A 21694-nucleotide genomic window follows, 5' to 3' on the forward strand; every position below is an offset into this window, starting at 1 on the left:
TTCATTTATTCTATATAGACAAAATCAGTTATCTGATACCAATCACCTCAGACAGGTTTCCAATGTTGGGATGTATCGTGAGTGACACTATGTATTTAAAAATTACTTATACTTTATAAATAGTCATAATAGCAATACAAAAAAAAAAGACATATACATGTGTGTTTCTGTATTACACACCATTTAAAATTCATTTCTTAGAGGCTCATCCTCGGTAACATTAACTCTCTTTTGGTGCTGCATCCATTTCACTTTAGTGTCCCCTGACCATTCAGGAGGAGGCCCCTCCCCCATAGTGACTCACCCTCATCTCTTGCTTGCCTTGTTCAGTGATGCAGAACGAAGCGTTGACATTGTACCAGTCAGTCAAAGCTTTGTTCGCAATCACTTATATCTCTTGGACCCATTCACTCATTAAATTTCATACTTAATTTGTGCCTGTGATGATTACAGTGAACCATTCTTTCCAAGGCAATAACAGGGAATGACTTCATCTGTCCTGCAGTGATGGTAACCAGTATGGAGTGTGGTGGATTTTCTTTATGGTTGTATTCAAGGGAGTGACCGAGAGCATAGGGACAAACAGAGAAAAAAAAACAAGCAGTCTTGTGACCGTGAGAGTTGCGAGTAAGTGAGGATGGCCACAGCAGGAGAGATCGATTCTTATTTAGATGAAAATGAGGCTTGATGCTTGTGGGGTGAGAAGAGGGCAGCTTTAGCTTCCAAATGAGAGGAGGTTTCACAGAAGTGATCCTTTTAAATGAATCACCAACAATAAAAGGCAAAACATTTTAAAAGTCCCTGACAGTCTTTTTGCATTCAAGGAAGAGCACTGCTGGCAGAGATTGGAAGTTGTTTTATGAGCTTCTCACTTTTAACTGCCTGATAAAGTTATTTTTTACAATTACGTAACCATCTGGTATTTAAGAGGTTGTTTGTTGTTTTTCTTTTAAGTGTTTGATTTAAGTGAAATGTGTTAAACAAAGGTAGTTTGGGTGTGATCTGGCTCCATGTTTTACTTGTCAAGCACTTAGAGATTAAGGGAGAGTTAAATAAATATATTTTCTATTGTAATCCCAAAGTAGTTTGCAAAACAGGTTGTAGCAAAAATAACTGACAGGGTTAATATGTGTTGGCCATTTCAAATGATCACCATGAAACCTGAACTAATGCTTGTGGTATAAACACATGCATACAACAATTACCGTTTCAGTTGACTGTATTCACTTCTTGTTGTCTCTAACTTTAGATTGATTAGTTACAGATTGTAGTAGATGTATCATTGGAGAGTCAGCATAAACCTCTGCCAGTTTGGTCTTACTCCCTTGTGCACACTCATCATCTCTTCTCAGTATAGCAAGGCTGTCTGCTGCTCTCCTCCACATCCATTCAGTCAGCCATTCGTCTTAGAAAGCTGTCTCTCTGATCTGAGTGATAAACAACAGCAGAACTGCCCAGTTTGCAGAAAAACAAGGACACTTGTTTTCAATCTGCTGTCAACGTTTTCATACCGAAAACTGATGGGATGTTTCATTCATCAGGGGTTTGGGACAAAAAAATGTTTAAAGCCTGGTCTGTTTTGCTTTGGGATTGACTATTGCACTTGAAATTGGCACAGTTTTCTCACGCATGATCATATCAAAGACTTTCAAGCACAACTTATTGTGTTTTGACATACATACTGTGTAAAATGCATCATTGTTTGTGCACCTTGAGCCACATTGCAAATGAGTTACTCACTCAATGCAAACTCACTATAATAATTGTAAAAACAGCTCTCATACTAACATGACATGAAGTCATGAGTGAATATTCACCATCAGACTCAAGACTGAGTGATCTCTAAACTTACCGTAATCTTTTTTTCTCATTTGTCCTATGTGCAGAGCTAGGATGTGACTTAAATTATCATTTGCTGCATTATTACAGGCATATGGCTATTTATTTAAAAAAAAAAAAAAAAAAAAGCTTTTTTTCATTACGTTATCAAGAAAAGATGCTTAAAAAAATGTAGTAAGGATGATAACATAAGGGGGGAATTGTACATGTGAGGGAATGTTGCTCACCAGGTGGGAAAAACATCTAGTAACTGGAACTCTGTAATAAATCTAATGTTTGCACATTAAAGCAATAATTAAATAAAACTGTGTCCGATTGGGCCTTTGATATATTATAGTTTGCTGATTAACCCACCCACGAAATCTCACTCTGCGCTGCTTTTGGATGTAATGGTCAAACAGCACGGTAATAAGGCTGATTTATGGTTCCGCGTTACGCCTACGCCGTAGGGTACGCGGAGACACGCACCCTACGCCGTAGGCTACGGCGTCGATTTGACGCGGAACCATAAATCAGGCCATAGTCAACAATGGCAACAATGGCAAACCGCATTCTGCACTGGTAGATCATCAACAGCGGCCGCACCGAGCGCCTACTCGCCTACACTCGTTGTCCGGGTCATTATTTTTTAGAATTCGTACGTGCAATTTAGAAAACATCCATCCGTGCGTGTATATTTCATTTAATTTTACAAATTTTTTTTTTTTTTTCCTTCCTCCCTCGAAAATGTGAGAGGCGCTGTTGGCGAGCTCACACAGTCCGTGCATGTGTGTCGCTGCTGCTGCTGCTGCTTTTCTGCTACCAAACCTAGCTGCTCCTCACTCGCTGCTTTAGCCCACCTAGCGTTTAGTTACGTGAGGGGGAGAAGAAGAAGAGAAAAAAGAAGAAGAAACACGCGAAAGTAAACCGCATCCGCGTTATCTCTTATCAAAATCGTCAAGAATCAATCTCGCCAACCCCGTCGCTGTCGGGAAAAAGGAGGAGGCGGTTTATGATTTATTATCGTGGAAAATACTTTGCTGGCTAGCATCGCAGCAGGGCAGGCTAGCCATTTGTGTGTGTGTGTGTTGTTCGTTCTGAGCGAAGGAAGGGGGAAGAAACGGGCGAGTTTTTTCTTTTTTGAAAAGTATGGATGATCAGACGAGGATGTTGACGGGGCTCGCCGGACTCGGTGGACTAGCGCAGGCCGACGTGGGGGAGCCCGACTCGGTCAGGAAGCAGCAGAGTCTCGGCCAGCCGCAGCAAGACATTGGGGATATTCTACAGCAGATCATGGCCATCACCGACGAGAGCCTGGACGAAGCGCAGGCCAGGTGAGGCAACACCAACAGCCTTTTCTTTACCCTTTTCTTAAAAAAAACACAAGATACTTGTTTTAAATTCACCTCCAAAAGTTAATCCGTAATAAAATGCAACTTTGCAGTGGTTGTGAAAAATCTGAATGTGAACTAATAATGTTAATGTACCTTTTGTGTTTTGAAAACGTCCCTGTAATTAAGATTAGTTACAGTGTTCTGCGAGTGCTGTAGTTTGTAAACATGCTCACTATATAGCACTTACGTCTGCATTAATGGATTTATCAGTGGAGTGACAGTGGAGAAAAACAAACAAGCCACAAAAACTTTAGAGTGACAATGTCTCACATCATCTCAAGTTTGTGAGGCTTTTAAAAATCTAAAAAAGTCTTTATTTTAAAAGGCAAGGCAAATTTATTTATATAGCACAATTCAACACAAGGTAATTCAAAGAGCTTTACATTGACATTAAAAGCAGCAAGACATTGGGGATATTCTACAGCAAATAATGGCCATGGAGCCTGGACGAAGCGCAGGCCAGGTGAGGCAACACCAACAGCCTTTTCTTTCCCCTTTTCCCCAAAACTACAAGATACTTGTTTTAAATTCACCTCCAAAAGTTAATCCGTAATTGTAACTAATTATATGAGTTTAAAAAGGTCTTTTATATGAGTTTAAAAAGGTCTCCAATGTAAACAAGTGTAATTCTTTCTTGGAATAATGCCTTTTAGTTGACTTTGTATCAGCGAATCTGTACTGTCATGAAACTGTACCTGATCCTAATAAATTCTTCAATCAATCAATCAATCAACATAAAATGCAACTTTGCGTCGTTGTGTGAAAAATGTGAACTAATAATGTTAATGTACCTTTTTGTGTTTTGAAAACGTCCCTGCAATTAAGATTAGTTAGTGTTCTGCGAGTGCTGTAGTTTGTAAACATGCTCACTATATAGCACTTACGTCTGCATTAATGGATTTATCAGTGGAGTGACAGTGGAGGAAAAACAAACAAGCCACAAAAACTTTAGAGTACCCCTCGGCTCTGTGACAATGTCTCACATCATCTCAAGTTTGTGAGGCTATTAAAGATCTAAAAAAGTCTTGAATTGAAAAGGCAAGGCAAATTTATTTATGAAGTGTATTTCACATGATGAGCATAAGATAAGATAAGATATCCTTTATTTTCTCCCTCAGTGGGGAAACTTATTTTGTTGTCAGCAGTACACTTAGCACACACATGTAGGGGAGGGGTAAAAAGACTGAAAAGTCAGAAATAAAAAATACAAAAAGATACGTATAAAATATGTATAACCACAGAATATGAACAGTATATACAGTTAAGAAACAGTGCAGAAAAAGCAGGTGGAGTGTTGTGAAGTAGATTGGCAGATATTGCACATCTTATATTATTGCACATATTATATTATTGCACATCTTATTGTCCACTGGCTACTGAGAGCAGGCCTGGTTATACATGGACTCAATGTGCTCAAATACATAAACAAACATTACAGGTTTACAATAACAGAAACAGACAAAAAGTATGAGAATAGAAAAACAACAATAACAACCATAAAAGTAAGGTTTAAAGCCCCCATCCAAAAGGAAAAGTATTGTTTTAAGACTTTACAATGGGTCATGGCCGCTACCCCGCTTTACACTAATGATATAAACCATTAATAAGTATCAGTTTATAAGAAGATGCATCTTGTTCAGACGACTCCAGTCGGGAAAATCAGTTTTCAAAAAAAAGTTCAGCATTTACAGCATATTGACAGTACTTACAACATTACCTTGTCAAGGAAAAGCTTATCTGAAGAGTTATAGCACATTGAATAAGCATCAGGCGTGTTAGTCATCATAGGACTAATGAGAAAAAAGATTAAGGTAAGTTTAGAGATCACTCGGTCTTGAGTCTGATGGTGAATATTCACTCATGACTTCATGTCATGTTAGTATGAGAGCTGTTTTTACAATCATTATAGGGAGTTTGCATTGAGTGAGTAACTCATTTGCCATGTGGCTCAAGGTGCATAAGGTCAGTTTCAAATAAAGCATCAGTATTTTCAACAATAGACAAGCGTCCACTACAAGACTGTGGCCACAGTGTGATGTGTCATTAGCTAGTGATTTTCCACCCAACATTTGACCACCTGGTTCTCTTAATTAATTCACTCCTCTTTCACTCCCTCCCTCCCCAGTGTTCATCCTTTTCATTGTGTGCTGGGTGCAATCAATTCTTCTATAATGTGTACGCGAGTGCAGCTGTCCGCAAATCGAGTTTCTATTAATGAGATGGTGGTGAGGGGGAGGGATGATGCTATACTGGCAGCCTATAAACATTGAAACGTTGAGATTTTTTTTTTCCACTACTAGTTTGAAGACTTAATCAGGCTTCATTTCATGGTGTACATTTTTTTTGCTTGAGTATGTCTTGCTAATCTTTCATTCATTTTAAAAAACAAATTTCCTTTTTTTTTCTCATCTTATTGATGCAAAACAATTATGAACTGGTTAATGTAAATTATTTAGAGTTAAAAAGCCAGGTGTAATATAGAAAGTATAGAAAGGTTCTCCTATTCTTAGATATTAAGTGACAGAAGTCTCCTTCTTGTATGCTTATACTGAGTTCTATTCACATTTAGATAATGCCATTTTGGTTCTACATGTTCCAGGAATAATAATAAAAAGGATTAAGTTTGTTGACTTGAAAGATATTGTGTTAAATTCTGTATGTATATGTGTTACTTGGTGTTTATGGTTCATAAAGGGCACTCTGTTGACTAAAACAGTTTATACTTTTTGTATGACAGCACCTGATAAATCAACTTGCACAAAGTCTCATGTAGCTGGCTTTTAGCCAATTTATTTCTCCTGTTTTGCTCATTTTCTCATGTACGATTTCAAAACATAAGCAGATTCAGGAATAAATGTAGTGCTACATACAAGTTTGCTAATACATTGTAGTAAACATGACTTAAGTTTTGTTGTATTGCATTATTAAATCCTGAAAAAGTTTTAAAACTCTATAAATTGGTGAGGGAGGTGGTTAGCGTCGTAGCATGATGCCCCTGTAATGCAGGGTGGCAGTGTGTTGGGATGGGGAGTGGTCAGGGCAGCACAAGAACTTTGTGTTGCAGAGTACACTTTCTGCGCACCATCCACCCTCATCCTCTCACCCTGTCGCCATATGTTCAGATGCTGGCCAGAGGAATCGCCGGCGCATTGGGGTGGATCAGACGACCCCACAGAGGGAGGGAGAGCAGGGGGGGGCATGGCAAGGGGTGGCCTGCCACTCAACTTCCAGCACAGGTCAGTACAGGACCGCATGCGCACCCCCTTCTCCCCCTCCTGCTCATACTGGTCATGATGAAAGTAGCCCTCCCCCAATTCAAATCCAGCCGTGACAGAATCGGTTGATAAAATTCGACATTTTTTGATAGGCATATAATTTATACATCCTCCATGTTTTCACAAAGACATTCCTTTGTGCTATATATATTATCATGAAGTGGACATGTACACAGCTGGAATTGGTGTTGAGGTCAGGTCTAGCCATATCATATTCATCAATGATTGTTTTTAATTTGGCCTTGGTGATGATTTTCCTGGATGATTTTGAGTTTTTTGGCTGTTTCATGCTCGTTGGTAAGATGCCTTGGGCTGTTTATTTGTTTGTTTAATTATTTCCACCTTTAACACCAAACCTTTTCACTTTATTCTGACTTTTCTTATATACCACAACTGTGTCAAACATTTCTGCCAGTTTCTGTCAAGAAATGGTCACTGATGGTGTGTACAACTTGGTCGGATGAAGAACAATAGTGTGAAATCAGGGCTTTGATAAAGGATTCAACATTGAGTAAAAAATAAATAAATAAATCCATACATAACTATTGGTGCAAGGACAATGTTTGGAAGGAATCTGGTTCCTAAGGTCTTATGATCTGACTTGTTTTGTAGAAGTTTTTCTCATTTTACTTTGGTTGTTGTGAGACTTTTTGGCAATTAAGAGTGTCTGTGATTCAATTAAAATTGCGTTCTAGTCCAAATGTTTTCTATTAACTCACCATCTACTTTCATGGGCACAGTATTTTTCTAGGATGTAGAAATTGGATTACTGTGTATTAAACTCTTAAATTGGGTGCTCTGTAATGATGACCTTGAGGTTTAGGATCATTACCTGTCCCACAGTGTAAACCCTTAAAATGACAACATTATTCTCACTAGTTTTGCAACAAGAAAGGGTTTCTGGTCATTTAAAATAAGCATGGGTTCTCTACCTGTTGTGTTTTTTTTTGTTTTTTTTTTCTTTATGGATGTGTGGAAGGGGAGGGGGTATTCAATAACTAAAGATGGAGGTCTGTTTAGTGTAACCTTCTTTGCTCTCTCTCACTTTCATTCCCTCTTTTCTCTTTTCTCTTACAGGAAGCATGCCCTGAACTGTCACAGAATGAAACCAGCCCTTTTCAGCGTTCTTTGTGAGATAAAAGAAAAGACGGGTGAGTTTCTACTTCATACTGTGTACTCCAGTGTGAGTTGTGGTCTAAGCTGTCTTTGCTCTAGGTTCCTTTTTTAAATGTAGTGATTTTTTTTGTTTAATGTCCTCAGAGATTATATTAGCTGAATATTGACTGTATTTGCTGCTGAACCGATTCAGCTGCATGTGTATGTTTGTTTTGTTTCAAGATCGTTCTAAATATATACCAGTTTGATCCATTATTTATAGGCACTCAACCATTTTTTTTGCCTACTCTCTATACTTTTCACAGATGAACTGAAACTAATCTTAGTGCATCAGTGCCATTTAAACTTGAATAAGAATTTGTTTAAAAACTCTTGCGTTCTTACTTTTTCATCAGTTTAGTTTTTCATAGTGAGCTGGAGCGCCTTGATGCAAAGTTGAGCTGCTTGGTTTAAAGTTATGTCATTTCTCATTTCAAATGAATTGGTTTTTGTCTTTTTTTTTAAATGAACCAGTGGGCTTCATATGGATGGATCGGCAATATATACTTCGGACTTGGGTTAAAAAAAAAGAAATCTACTGCAGCACTAATACAACTTGTCAAAATATATTAACTGAATAATACAACTTGGATACAGAAAAAGAAGTTGAGGCAGAGTTGGTTGACAGCAACCAGAATAGTCACAGTTCCATTGCACTTTTGCACAAAAGAAAATTGAATCTCTGAAAGTTTGATAAAGGTAGCACTTCAGGGGTCAGTGTTTTCATTGAACGGGGCTTTTTGAATAAGTATAATTCTCGTAATTATTGTATCTCATCCTTCGAGACTTCTCTTCAAAACAATGAAAAAGTAAATCTCAACGCTGAAGAAAATGACCTAAAACACTTTTACTCTTTGACAAATTATTGCGATTGCCACGACCGCTGTTGAGAAAAAAGCCAACTGAAAGGCAGCAGATGATCATTCAAAGGATTATTCAGAGTTATAGTACAGCTACATTGTGTTAACGAGGTCAAAAACAGCTGGAAACTAGATTTTCATGACTTCAAATTCACCAGCTACAGCACATCCAGCACTGCCAGAGATGTGGACATGCCCAAAGGCGTTTCCATTACCCTTTGGCAAATAAGTGGATTATTCAACTGCCTAAAAAAAAAACTCCCTGAAAGCATAAAAAGTTCATTTGATATTTTGGATTTTGTTTTCTTCTAATTAGTACCGTTTTCATTATCAGGATTTATTTTACGAGATTTGGTTTTACGCAAATCAAGGGGTAATTGCCCCTTTGTCAAGCCCCGCCCCTGTTGCTAGGTCGGACAAAACTGTCATCTCTCCCATCCACTTCCATTGTAAAAACGGGGTTTTACATCACTTTATTTCTAATGAATGTACCAAAGAAAATCAACAGCAACAAGATATAAATGAAAAAGGAAAACTTTGGGTACCACGGAGTGAGTTTAAAAAACTGAGGTTTTCTGCAAAAACAAGATATTTTGATTAATTTAGCTAATGGCATGGTGGAACGTGTGGCCTTCCACATAGCTTTATCCAAAGCAGACATTTTTCACAATTTACCGTTGGTTTTGGGATAAAATAGATTACTGTAATTCTCTCTGGGTAAAAGGTGTCACTTTTACAAGTGCCCCGAACACTGCGCTTAACTATTTTAAGATCAATAAATAAAAGGCTTTCGTGGTTGTAGCTGCTGCCGAGCCGACTTTGTTTTAGTAGTGCGGATCGTATTTCTGCCAGTTTGGGGATAAAAAATACGCTGCACCATCACTAGACTGTGTGCAGTGTGTTCTGAAGTGTGCGTTTTTACTAACACAAGTTTAAAAAAAAAAAAATCCACTGATTTAAATTTTGCTATAAGGCAAGTAAAAACTACGCTTTTTCCATTGATGTGAATGAAGGAGTCGGCTGTTCTGTCCAACCGGATATTCTGCCCCGGATGTAGCAACAGACAATGATTTTTCTCATTGGTCAGTCATGGACCAATTAGAAGGCTGAAAAAGTTTCAATTGAAACGCGCCTGCAGACAAACTCCACTTGCTTAATAGCTTTACACTGTGGAGTTACTTTAAGGCCCCGTTTACACGGAGCAAAAACTGTGGCGTTTTCATGCGTTTTGGCCGTTCGTTTACACGAAAACGGAGCTCAAAGCCCCCAAAAACGATCATTTCTGAAAACTCTGGCCAAAGTGGAGATTTTCAAAAACTCCGTTTTCACGTTTGCTTGTAAACGGAGGAAAACGGAGATTTAGGCTCAGAAAGTCACATTATGCAACAGAAACGTCACCAGCAGCATTTGTGCGACCTGTGTTTACAATTTGTTTGGCCACCGTCAATATTTTATTTTATTTTACCTGTTTTATATTCTAAAGTCACACTTAAAAGTAACTCCACTTCTCTGTCACTCCAAACGAAAGACTCTCGTTCCGTCTTGGAAGTAACTGGCAGTCAAGGCTGAATTATGGTTCCGCGTTACACCAACGCAGAGCCTACGGCGTAGGGTACGCGGCGACGCGCACCGTACGTAGGCTACGCCGTCGATTTAGCGCGGAACCATATTATTCAGGCTTCACACATGTCATTTGTTGATGTTTTTTTCCAGTATTCCGATTGGCTTGCATGACTTTACGCTTCTCGTTACACTGCCCCCTGCAGGTTTGGCTGCTCATAGCACCTTAACAGCGTTTTCATGGGGGTTCGTGTAAACGAGGATATTTTTGAAAACGTAGAGGGGAAAATATCTGTTTTTGTAAATACCCGGCTATGTGTAAACGTGGCCTAAGGCATGGAAGTTTAGTTTTCTCCACCACTGCCAAAATAGCCAAATCACTCTGTGTGTATTATTTAAAAAAAAATTATTTATATCCGTGCGTAGCCTAATCTTAATATGATATGAAGTTAATTATTGACGCAATCTTAACAAACACTATTGCATTTTCATGCATATCTTGTGTCGTAAATAGTTGCCTATATAGATATCTATACTCGGTGTCAACATTCATTTTCATTTTATTTTTATTCGAGTCAGGTACCTGACTGATTTTAATGGGCCAGGGATGGATGGCAGATTGATGGTTATGGTAGTGTAATTGGGGTGTTTTTTTTGAATACTTTTTCTCTGCCAGCTTCTGTGCATTCTTATGTTTTATGTAATTTTCTGTCGCTGCTATTGTGCATCCTCTAACAGTAAGCTTCTCTTGTTCAAATACAATTTGAAAATGCTGCACTGCTGCCTGTTGTGGCCCTCTGTCAATAATGTGTTATTGCTCTCTAGTGATTGGAGAAAAGTAAAGGCTAGGCTTGAGTGAGTGGGGCAGGGTATGCTGTTTCCCAGGCAACCAGTGGTCTTATTTACCCTAATGCCATTCACTTTGATTTTCACATTTAGTCTTCTGGCAAACAAGAGAGGATATGCAAGTACATGTACAGTTAGCTCAGTGGAAAAGCTGACAAAGTATAGAGTTAGATTCGTAGCAGAGCCACACTTGAGGTGAAAAGGTCATGCATGAGATATAGAGATCTTTGGCTGGCCTGTACTCTGCTGGCCATCTGCCACACAGTGTCCTAACTACACTTTGTACCTGCTTTGGTATTTCGGTGCCATTCAGGCACCCTGTAGGCTCCATTGTCTCTGCCTCTGGAATGCGAAATTACTTCTCTTCTCTGCAGCTTATGAAAGATGCACTTGGTAGTCATTTTAGTATTTCCACACATTTTCTGCAGTGTTTTTCCACTAACAAACATGAACTTGAGTTGCCGCAAACACACATGCACAATATGTCTCCCTTGTAACCACATACACACACCAAGCGGGGATAAAAGCAAACTCAGTCTCGGGTCTACTCTTACTGCCTCGTCCCCCGCCTCGTTCCCATTCTTGAAAGAGAAGACTTGCTCTGAACTCTGGGCTTTGATATGGTAATGTAATGGTGGTGGAGGAGGGGAGGTGGAGGAATGGGGGAGGGGAGGTGAATTCCTTTGAGTAGTGCAGTTGGTTAGATTGTTTTCATTGTAAAGGAAATGTTCTGCAGAAATGCCAGAACCCCCCACCTCCAACACACACAAGATCACAGCAGTGCCTGTACTGTCCTCAGCTCTCATTTTAAACATGACCTCTATCAGTGTGATATTTTATTTTTGTAATTTTTTTTTTTTCTAATCTAAGCTGCACTCCAAAAACCTTAAAGAGGAGAGGCTATAAATGATCAAAGTTGAGAGCCTGTGGCTCTGTTCTGTGTTCTCCCTTGCTCTCTGGGGTATTTGTTGTAAAAATAGCTCTTGGTGCAATGGGACAGCTTATGCCAAAATCTCTCACAAGCCACTGCAGTTCATTCTCAAAAGCATTTCATATTAGTTTGAGCATGTTTCTCCTTGTTGTCATTTTCTTTGCTCTTCGCATGCCAACAGTGGATCTGTCACTCACTCTCCTCTTCCACCATCCTCAACTCCACACTTTCCACAAGACTGAACTTTCCCAGTTAATTACTTCTGGAAGTGTTTTAAAACATGTAAAAATAAGTTTCTATCTAATATTTAAGACTCATTGTTTTAATCTATATTTTAGCAAGCCTCTCCCTTCTCCATCTGACTTGGATGAGATAACACACTCATTTTATTCAACAACTCGGGGATAGTGCCACAAATTGGCTGCATAGAAACTGTGGAAATGTGACCAACATCCTTCCTGCCTGAGACTTCGTATATTTGCATGGTATGACAGGGAAAAAAAAAATGTTGACACTGAAACTGGACTAATTAAAGCCATGCAAAATAGTTTCAGCAACTGTAATACGCTGAATATCTCAAAGTCAGAATAACATTTCCATATAACGCAGTGTGCATTGAATTACTCCTGCATTTATATGTTCAATCTTACCTAAACTAGTCTACGGTTTCTGTCCGTACTCCAGTGTTCTCCTGTCCTGGGCTTTGACACGGAAGTAACAGAAGTAGTCAGAAACAACAGAGAATAACCACATGGGATTGTTGCAGTCTGTGACATAATGGGTCAACTGGAACTGATACTAACTTTATTGTTGGACAATTTAGTTAGGTGGCGTAGTTAGACTATAATCATAGCTAATTGTGTAATGCGAAGTATGTGTGGGTGTTGCCAACGACCTCACGGTGCGATACACATCGCGATACTTGAGTCACAATACGATGCAATATTGCGACATCTAAATTTTGCGATGTTATACATAGTTCGCTGAAAAATGTGAAAGGCATTATGCATCTTAAAATCCAAGTTGCACGTACATCAGATTATAGTGATAATTCATGGGACAAACTGAGTCAAGACAATGTAATTCAAATTATCCATGCCGTTTTATTGTAACTATAGAAGCTAAAGATACAAGATATTTGCATTATATGTTTTTCATATTATTTACATAATATGAAATTAACATTAACAATATTATTTAAGCCCATGTATACAATGAAGTTGTACTGGATTTACAACACATCTGAAACGGGATTTATTATTTGTTTATGGAAAAATCGATATAAAAATTTTGAATATTGAATTGGCCGGCAAAGTATTGTGATATATTGCTATATCGATATTTTCCCCACCCCAATGCGAAGTAAGGAGCAAGGAAGATTCATAATTTCAGTTAACCCTTTTAAAGACAGCACTGTCATGCTGACGTGACAATGTTGTGTATCTGTATTTTCTCTGTAAGTAAACAGATGGAAAGCGCTACTGATTAGAGTTTGAACAATATGATCAACGCTGATTTTCTTGTGATTTTTAAAATTTTTATTTATTTTGTTCTGTTTTTGGGAAATCTGCCAATTTTATTTTTCCTTCTCCACACATCAAGGTACACCTTTTAATAAATGAAGCAAAGGACAGTGTCGCGTGTTAAACAGCTAGATATTCTTAGTTGTTGGCCAATGCTGATTAATAAAAAAAGGCTCATTAATCAGCCCATGGCTACTTCTCCTACAGATGCACCTTTGAGCTGGCAGTGGCAAGATTCACAAAGTTGTGTTTGTGTGTGTGTGTGTGTGTGTGTGTGTGTGAGAGTGGTGAGAGAGAGAGACTAGCACAGCAGTGCATACTGCTCCTCCTACCAACAATGCTGTTTTCACTCAGCTGGTTTTGTGATGCTGGTTGGCAGGGTGGAAGTACACACTCATGCAGCACTGAGCTGCTTCTGTTTGGTCAATGTAAACCACCAAAAGAACAGTGGTGCCTTAATGTAATTCCTAGTTTTTCTTTTTCTTTTCTTTCCTTTTTTGCAACAATTATAAAACAAAAGTTGAAAAAGTGAATACTCTTTATTCTTGCCATCAGAGCCAGCTGCACTTGGCTTGTATGATACAGATGTGATTGGTTGACAGTCCATCATCACATCTTGTCAGTATTTGAACAAGATGGTTGAAAAATGGAATTTGGCCACCTCTGTTAGCTTACCCATTGGATTGCTTTTTTTAACTGCAAATTTTGTCAGTGTAAAGAGGAAGGGGAGGTTGAACAATGATTTTTAACAGTACCAAATTCAAATTATTAAAATGTGCCCAGATCAAAGTATTTTTATTATTTAAATTATTATTATTATTATTATTATTATTATTATTATTATTATTGTTGTTATTAGAAATTGAATTATTTGAATTTGACAAGACTGTTTTAGTTTGCTTCAAGAATGGACCCAAAACAAAATGAAAAATCTACCTTAACAATACTAGAATTTAATTAACAAACATATTATTTTGTTTGTATTTTCAGTAAGCTGTAGCCTTAATCCATTTCAGTGCAGTACTAGTTGTGTTGAGGTTCACAGCTACTAACACTAGCACTTGGGAGACCATGGCTCAGGAAAAAGAGCAGTTTTCTCGGGTTTGATTTCGGGCCTCGAGTCCATATGTCCTTATGTCCATTTGTCCTCCAGGTGTCCTTGGGCAAGACACTGAACCCTGCATTGTGTATGACAGAAAAAGCTCTAATTTCTGTAGAGTAAGAGTGTGGAAGCATGACTGGATTGTAGTGTAATGCACTTTAGGTGGTCATCAAGACTAGAAGACTACAATATAAGCCTATTAGTTTTGTGTTGTAATGTTGCCTTAATATGTCTGTACATTTATCTTCTATATTTGCTTTTTTCAGATGGTAACCAGACTACTGTAAAATTATTTATCAGTTTCTTAAATTAAAACATCCGAGTAATGATACGTTTTTAAATCAGTAAATATCTTGATTTTACAGGCCATGCCTGATATTTCACAGGAAAATCATTGAACTGTGTTTTTGAAATGACTCCACTTAATTTTTTAAGTAAGACCCTCTGAAGCATCACATACAGTAGTTGATTAAAATGCTTGTATTCTGCAGACTTTGGCTTGGATCAGTACATGAAGTCTTATGAATCACCTGCCTCACTAAAGCAATTTAATTATTATTAGTTTCCAAAGAGCTCAGTTTGGAATGGTGCCATTGATATTTTATGAGTTGTTAAAAACTTCAGGGGCACATTTCATTATATTTTATCAGGGGAAGCATGTGCTTCATTTTTAAGGCAGTCATTGATACATTTCTTTTTTTAAATCATAGGAACTGTATGAATGCAACCCTAAATCAAAATAATAAACCTGCAGAGGCCATCAATTTATGTATAATTTCTTCTCACTCATTTAAAAGCTCTGGGTTTTGTACTACAGAATATGCTATAAACACTTGCATCATCAGTAATAATTCTGCTTTTAAGTAGAGTTGTGTCACTTTTTCCTTTTAACATGCCTATTTGCAAAATAGGATTTAAAAAAAAAAAAAAAAAAAAAAGACACTGTGTTGAGGTGGGTGCAGGAGTGATACAAAAGAGATTGATGAGGCAGTAAGAGCAGGAGTAATTACTTGGTGTCCATTCCCCAAGCCAGATTGGCAGACGGCTGATATCACACAGACCCCACAACCACCCACTCACACATGCACGCACACACACACGCACACACACACTCACACACACATCCACATCCACTCACACATCCACACACACAGACAGACACAGATAACTGGGGCACCAGCACCCCAACCCTCAGTGCTGGCCTAATGATGTGTGGGTCAACTGATTTCCCCATGTGGTATTTTTCCTGAAGAAGATGGGATTCTTTATGTTGAAAAGGGACGTTTGACCAAAGGTGGCGATTTGGCTTTGCCAAATCTCTGTATAACTAGGTGTTTCTTTTGAATTTGCTGTCCTTGCATTGTGTTTGAGGTTAAATCAAGAACATCGCTTTTCTTTGCATAGAATAGATTATACCGTATTTTCTGGACTATAAGCCGCTACTTTTTTCATAGGTTTTCAACCATGCAGCTTATACAAAGGTGCAGCTATTCTGTGGATTTTTCTTCCACCGCTCGGGGCGCTCTAACCGGAATTAGAATCAAAACTAAGACAAAATAAATGCAAAGAAGAATATGCTACTTCTTCTTTAGCAGATAGAAGTAGGTAGAAGCAGATTTAAACAGATAAATAGATAAATAAATACCGGTTATTTTCTCTTGGTTCTGTCCGGTTTTAATCAGCAAAGTCGCTGCCGTGTTAAAAGACACTGTTAGGAAAGGATCTATTTAGGTACAAACATGTACATCATTTACAGTTCAAAATCCTTCTGTACATGTAGTAAATATCTAATCTAACAACATAAATATCTGCGGCTTGAATATCTTTTTTTTTTTTTTTTTTAAATAGAGCGGATGCGGCTTGTATATCTTTTTTAAATTATTTTATTAAAAATAGAGTGGATGCAGTTTATATGCAGGTGCGGCTTATAGTCCAGAAAATACGGTAATTGAATTATTAGCTAAAAAAAAAAAAGGTTCAAATAAATGGAACTCATCACCAATAGCATTTTTGGTTTTTTATTATACTTGGTATGGGTAAGTGAATTATAAAGGTATTAGATTGCATTTCAGGCCAACATAACGGTCATGGGACCAGGTTTTGCACACTTAGTTTACAACAATTAATAAGGCAATGTTAAGGGACTTGTCTATTTTGGATGAGTATGCCTTACAAAGACTCTTGCCTCTCATCTGACCTGTGGTACATCTGTACCTCTCAAACTGCTTTCAGACCCTGCTCTCAGAGGAAGTTGGCATCTCTTTAATTAAAGATTCCTAAATTAGGTCTCAGCTGGATTGCAGTAGTGTAGTGGCAATAGGGTGGGAGAGTCTCTAAACCTAGCTCTTAATCCTGACTAATTAAGGATTAATTACAATTGATGGGTGTCTTACGCCCCTTAGCCGTAATGCACATTGCTGTCCCAGACAATATGTTTGTCTATTTCACGCCATGTCATAAATGCAAGGCGGGGCTTTAAAAAAAAAGAAAAAGAAAGAAGGAGGATACTGATGAGGGAATACCATCCCAAGAGTAGCAAAAGTATCAATTAGGATGAGTTATGTTGTGTTTTAGTATGGAGCTGTAATGGGGACTATTGTATGAGCTCAATGTTTTAATTTGTGTATTAATAAACTCAATTTTAACATGTTGAAAATAATCCTGGCAATTTTTTGTTCTGTTTAGAGAAATATGCATTGGACACATTAGTTTTATTCTTTACTAAGCTGGTTCCTTGGAACTGTACAGACTAACCATGTAGCCTCAGTCCGCTTTGGCACCATCTGACTATGTCATAATGCTTGTTCGCTTGTTATAAATGGTACTGCTCTTCTGATCTATTGCTTAATTGCCACCTAATTTGCATAACAGTGCAAATTAACGACCTCTCAAATGAGCGTTCATTTTTCACAAAGTCTTTAGGAGCTCCTTAAGAGTCTGTGCTAATGAGCACAGGAGGCAGCTGGCCTGATGAGAGTTGACTAGGGTAAGATCCTTGCAGTGCTGTAACAAGCCTCCTGCTTTGGTGCTCTTTATGATTTCATTCTCCTCATCCTCATCTGACATTTCATACTGTTTCTTTGTGTGTCTCAGTGTGCAAAACTGTATTGTGCGGAATATCTTCTTAGTCACAGGTGCTCAACAGTGCTTAGTATATCCCTTTTTTTTTTCTTTTTATTCTTTTTTTCTTATTTGTTATACAAACTTAGCAAAACAATATTTTCCAGGATAAGGACTTGGGAAAACCAGAGGTCTTAACAATCTGACATGATCCATAGCTATGTAACCTGTCAGTTTTTGCCATTTTCGGTGTATTTTATATGATGTTCAAAAAAGGCTGAAATCATTATTTTACAATGCACGTAAATATCTTAATCAATTTGAAATGGAATTAACTGAATTTAGTTAACACAATGCGGTTGAATTCGGGCTTATCTCTGTATGTAAATGTTCAACAGGACTATGCCAGTTTCCCCCCCATGGGCTTTGATCTGGAAGTACTGGAAGAAGCTGATATAGAGCGCTACATTAAAGGGAGGGGAGGAATGTAAAAAGCTGCATGTCTGTCCGAGTCACAGGTCACTGTTGTTCCAGTTAGCTGCCACCAGGTAACCAGAGATCTGCCTGTCCGTTTTGTGAGTTCTCTATAGCAGGTCAACTGGAAAAGCCCACTGCTAACAAGCTGAAAGTAGGCAGTATGGCCATCTATCGTGGCAGAGGCTGACTTCGGTCGGTAAATCAATGATCTTGGTGTGCATGTATACTGAGAGAAAGAAAGGATTCCAGTCAAATGGCGTTGCATAAATGAATTAATGCTAAATGAAATGTCTCATAGTTGGACCTACACACCTGAAAAAACTGGTTTGAAGTCAGTAAATTCCAGCATGTCTATTTTCGTTGCAGTTCTTTCCGACCGCTGGAACTGTTTTCTTCTACTTATAACTCTTGAAGGAAGTTCTGTTTCTTTCTTTTTTCCCCTGCATTGTAGGAGCTTGAACTGCTTCATTAGATTTCCTCGTGTGAGGGGAGCAATCTGTGATGCAGTTGGAGTTCGATTGGTCAAAAACAATGTAATTGTACTTTAACTAGATGATTTAAGTGTATAGTGGTTTACAAGTACAATTCTGGAGCCTGCCATTACAAAAAAGCGTAACATCCATTAAGACATTGATATTGGGGCTGCAACGATTCCTCGAGTAATTTGATTACAAAAAATGATAGAGGAATTTCCTCTGCCTCGAAGCTTCGTTTAATTAAAAAATACATTTAAAGCTCACGTTTCACACGGATTCTTTTTAGTGTGACACAATGCGCTTACAGGTGTGTGTCCCCTGTAAAGCAGAAGAAGACAGCGACAGGCTTTTCGTAACGTGTGAACAGTTTAGCCGTACAGACGGCGGCCCCGGACCGAAAACAGTGACAATGAGCAAATGCAGCAAATTGAAAGTAATGACAGGAAGAAACAGAATACGTCAAAGGTATAGGATTATTTTAAATTTAAAAAATGATGGTCCCGATCCACACATGTAAGACTCTTGTTCCAAGTCCTGGTCCACAGCCAGGCATTTCTGTTTAATTTTATTGGTTCTAAATGTGAAGTTGCACAATTTAAAGGCAGTGTTTAAGAATATTTTTTATTTTATTTTTGATACTTAGAAAAATAAGTGGGAAATGATTGTATTTATTTTTATTGGAAAATTTAACAAACGGTATACTAGTTTGCATAATATGTAAATAATGCTCAATTTTTCTTATAAAATGAAACACATTGGTTGTTTTTATTAATTGATCTGTCTTGTTTTCTATTGTATATTTATAATTGGGCTTTAATTAAGCAAAAGTAAGTTTTATCCGATTAATCGATAACCAAAATATTCGATAACTGCAGCCCTAATTGATATACTTGTAGAATGACAATCAACTTTAATTACATAGTTGAGCTATAGATATCACTCAACTCTACATGCAAAACATTCTCAATAAGTTTGGAAGTGTAAGTGGGATGAGATGACATACAGTTTCCCTAAATATTAGCCACAGTAATATACCGTACTGTATGATGACATTTGAGAAATTGGCTAATGACATTTTAAACACTTTGGTGGTCAGAATTCCCACTCTTGAATTCCTGAACCAAATTGATTTTGTCCATTTGAGCTTTTCACAGATGTTATTTGAATAACGCTCCAAATATGCACTGATACTTTTAAGCTTGAGTTTCAGATCTTGATCATATTTTGACTACTGATTTCATCAATTGTTTTTTTTTTTCTTTCTTTTTGTTTACTTTTTAAATCATGCTTTTTATTTATATGATGTTTTAATGTCTCTGTAAAGCACTTGGAATCACCTTGTGGTTGAATTGTGCTATAACGATAAACTTGCCTTGCCTTTTCCGAACCAAAGGTCACTTCTACAGCATGGTCCAAAAATATTTGGGCAATGGCAGTTTTTTTGCCTTCAATACACCACTACAGTTAGTTTGAAGTAATGCAGTCACCTTTAGCCTTTTAAGAAGTTTCAAAAATTATAACATGTTATCATTTAGGAATTGCAGCCAATTTAAACCAAGTAACTACATTTTTAGGGGCACAAAATTATTTGGACAGAGTGATATAAGTGTAAATATAACAATAATTTGTAATACTTGAATAAAAATCTTAGACTGAAGGCTACAGCTTGTGGCAATTACCTTTGTGAGTTTCCTCCTCGACGATGCTTTGCCATTGCTGGTGTGGTAGTTTTTGTCTTCAGTTTTGTCTACGCTAACTACAAAGCATGCCCTGTTGGGTTGAGATTGGGCATCTCACTTGGCCATTGAAGAATCTTTAATTTCTTTAACTTCAGAAAGTTGCTTTGAGTTGCTTTCACAGTACATAAAGGGTCATTATCCATCTTCACTGTGGAGCAACAATGAAGCTGTTTCACTTAGCTGAATGTAAGAAGAGAGTTTAGCTCTCAGAGTTTATGTTGGTACTTATGTCAGTAGTCACACCAATAATAAACCTGTTACACTGGTAGCCATGGAAGTCCATGCCAAAACACTGCCTCTACTATGTTTGACACATGATTTGGTGTCTGTTGGACCATGAACGTTTACTTCTCCATTTTCTCTTTCCTTTATTCTGATGCAAGTTTGTATTTGTGTCATCTGTCCAGAGAATTTGATTCCTGGACATTGGATGCATTTTTATGTGTATATACATTATTTTAGATCTTTTCTGGTAAAGTCTAATCTGCCTTTGATGTTCTTGAATGTTTACCAGTGGTTGCACCTTGTAAAAACCTCTGTATTATTATTCTTTAGCCCCTTCTTACACTGGTGGATACCACACATTTAACACTCTAATCTAGCATGTTGCTTGTCCATTTTACATTAACTGACACGGGGTGTGTGTTGAATTGGCGCCGTGAATAACTCGAGACGAGTTATTCACGGTTATAATGTAAACACAAGTGTAGGGTAGCAGGTCATGGATGAGATTTGTTGATGAAAATACAAGGTTTCCCGCAAGCTCCTCATCCTCAGAGCCCTGGGCGTCATAAATCAGCAATTACAGAACTGTAATCTGGAACGGGATAGTAAATGACAGACTGCTGCTTTGCAAGACGCGAAACTTGGGTCATTAACAAACTGGGAATCCTAAGAAAAGTTCTCTGCGGTCAAAAAACACAACAGCAGGAGTGGCACAGGCAGACTGCTGGTCATATTTGTGCAACACAATTTGGGGGAATTCCCTATCCAAATCCAGCATGAATTCAGCAGGGATCCTCAATCTCCCACATAAGTCAACTCTTCTGATGTTGGTGGAGCCAGCGAGGCCGACCAAACAAACAGCGGCCGACATGTTACGTAGTACCACTCGATAACGCCTCCCTGGTCACGTTCCCTCCCTTCAACTCTGCTCCAGGCAAAGGGGAGGCAACAACACATCTTGCATTTACATTGACCCAGTCGTCTTAAACATGCGTTCATCATCCAGGGATAAAAGCTGCTTCATTTGCCTCGAAGGAACAAGGGACTGGACCCACGCATGTCCAATAAGTTGTCCAAATAATTTTGAGCCTCTAAAATAAAGAGTTACTTTGCTTATATTGGCTCAGATTCTTAAATGGTTAATGCCATATTTTTTTGAAAGTTAAAGTTATAGGTGAAAGTCTATACTTTGATCACACCATCACTTTTTATTTAAAATCCATTGTGGTGGTGCCAAACTAAAGGTTGAATCA

At 38.0% G+C, this 21694-nt stretch overlaps 1 protein-coding gene across 7 annotated transcripts in view; it reads left to right on the plus strand.

The window, feature by feature from the left end:
* The first annotated feature begins 2404 nt into the window (after nt 1-2404).
* The window catches only part of pbx4 (pre-B-cell leukemia transcription factor 4), a 40532-nt gene continuing 21242 nt past the window's right edge, over nt 2405-21694 (plus strand). For 4 of the 7 annotated variants that reach the window (XM_061711480.1, XM_061711481.1, XM_061711485.1 and 1 more), the window contains exons 1-3: nt 2405-3152; nt 6335-6448; nt 7565-7638. In XM_061711480.1, the coding sequence (XP_061567464.1) occupies nt 2968-3152; nt 6335-6448; nt 7565-7638 (373 nt within the window). In that variant the 5' untranslated portion in view covers nt 2405-2967. Of the gene's footprint in view, nt 3153-3657; nt 3676-6334; nt 6449-7564; nt 7639-21694 lie in introns of those variants that run through there. The other 3 variants (XM_061711483.1, XM_061711487.1, XM_061711486.1) reach the window with 2 other exon arrangements.

The sequence above is a fragment of the Cololabis saira genome, chromosome 21 (assembly GCF_033807715.1).
Source record: "Cololabis saira isolate AMF1-May2022 chromosome 21, fColSai1.1, whole genome shotgun sequence".
Classification (NCBI taxonomy): domain Eukaryota; kingdom Metazoa; phylum Chordata; class Actinopteri; order Beloniformes; family Belonidae; genus Cololabis; species Cololabis saira.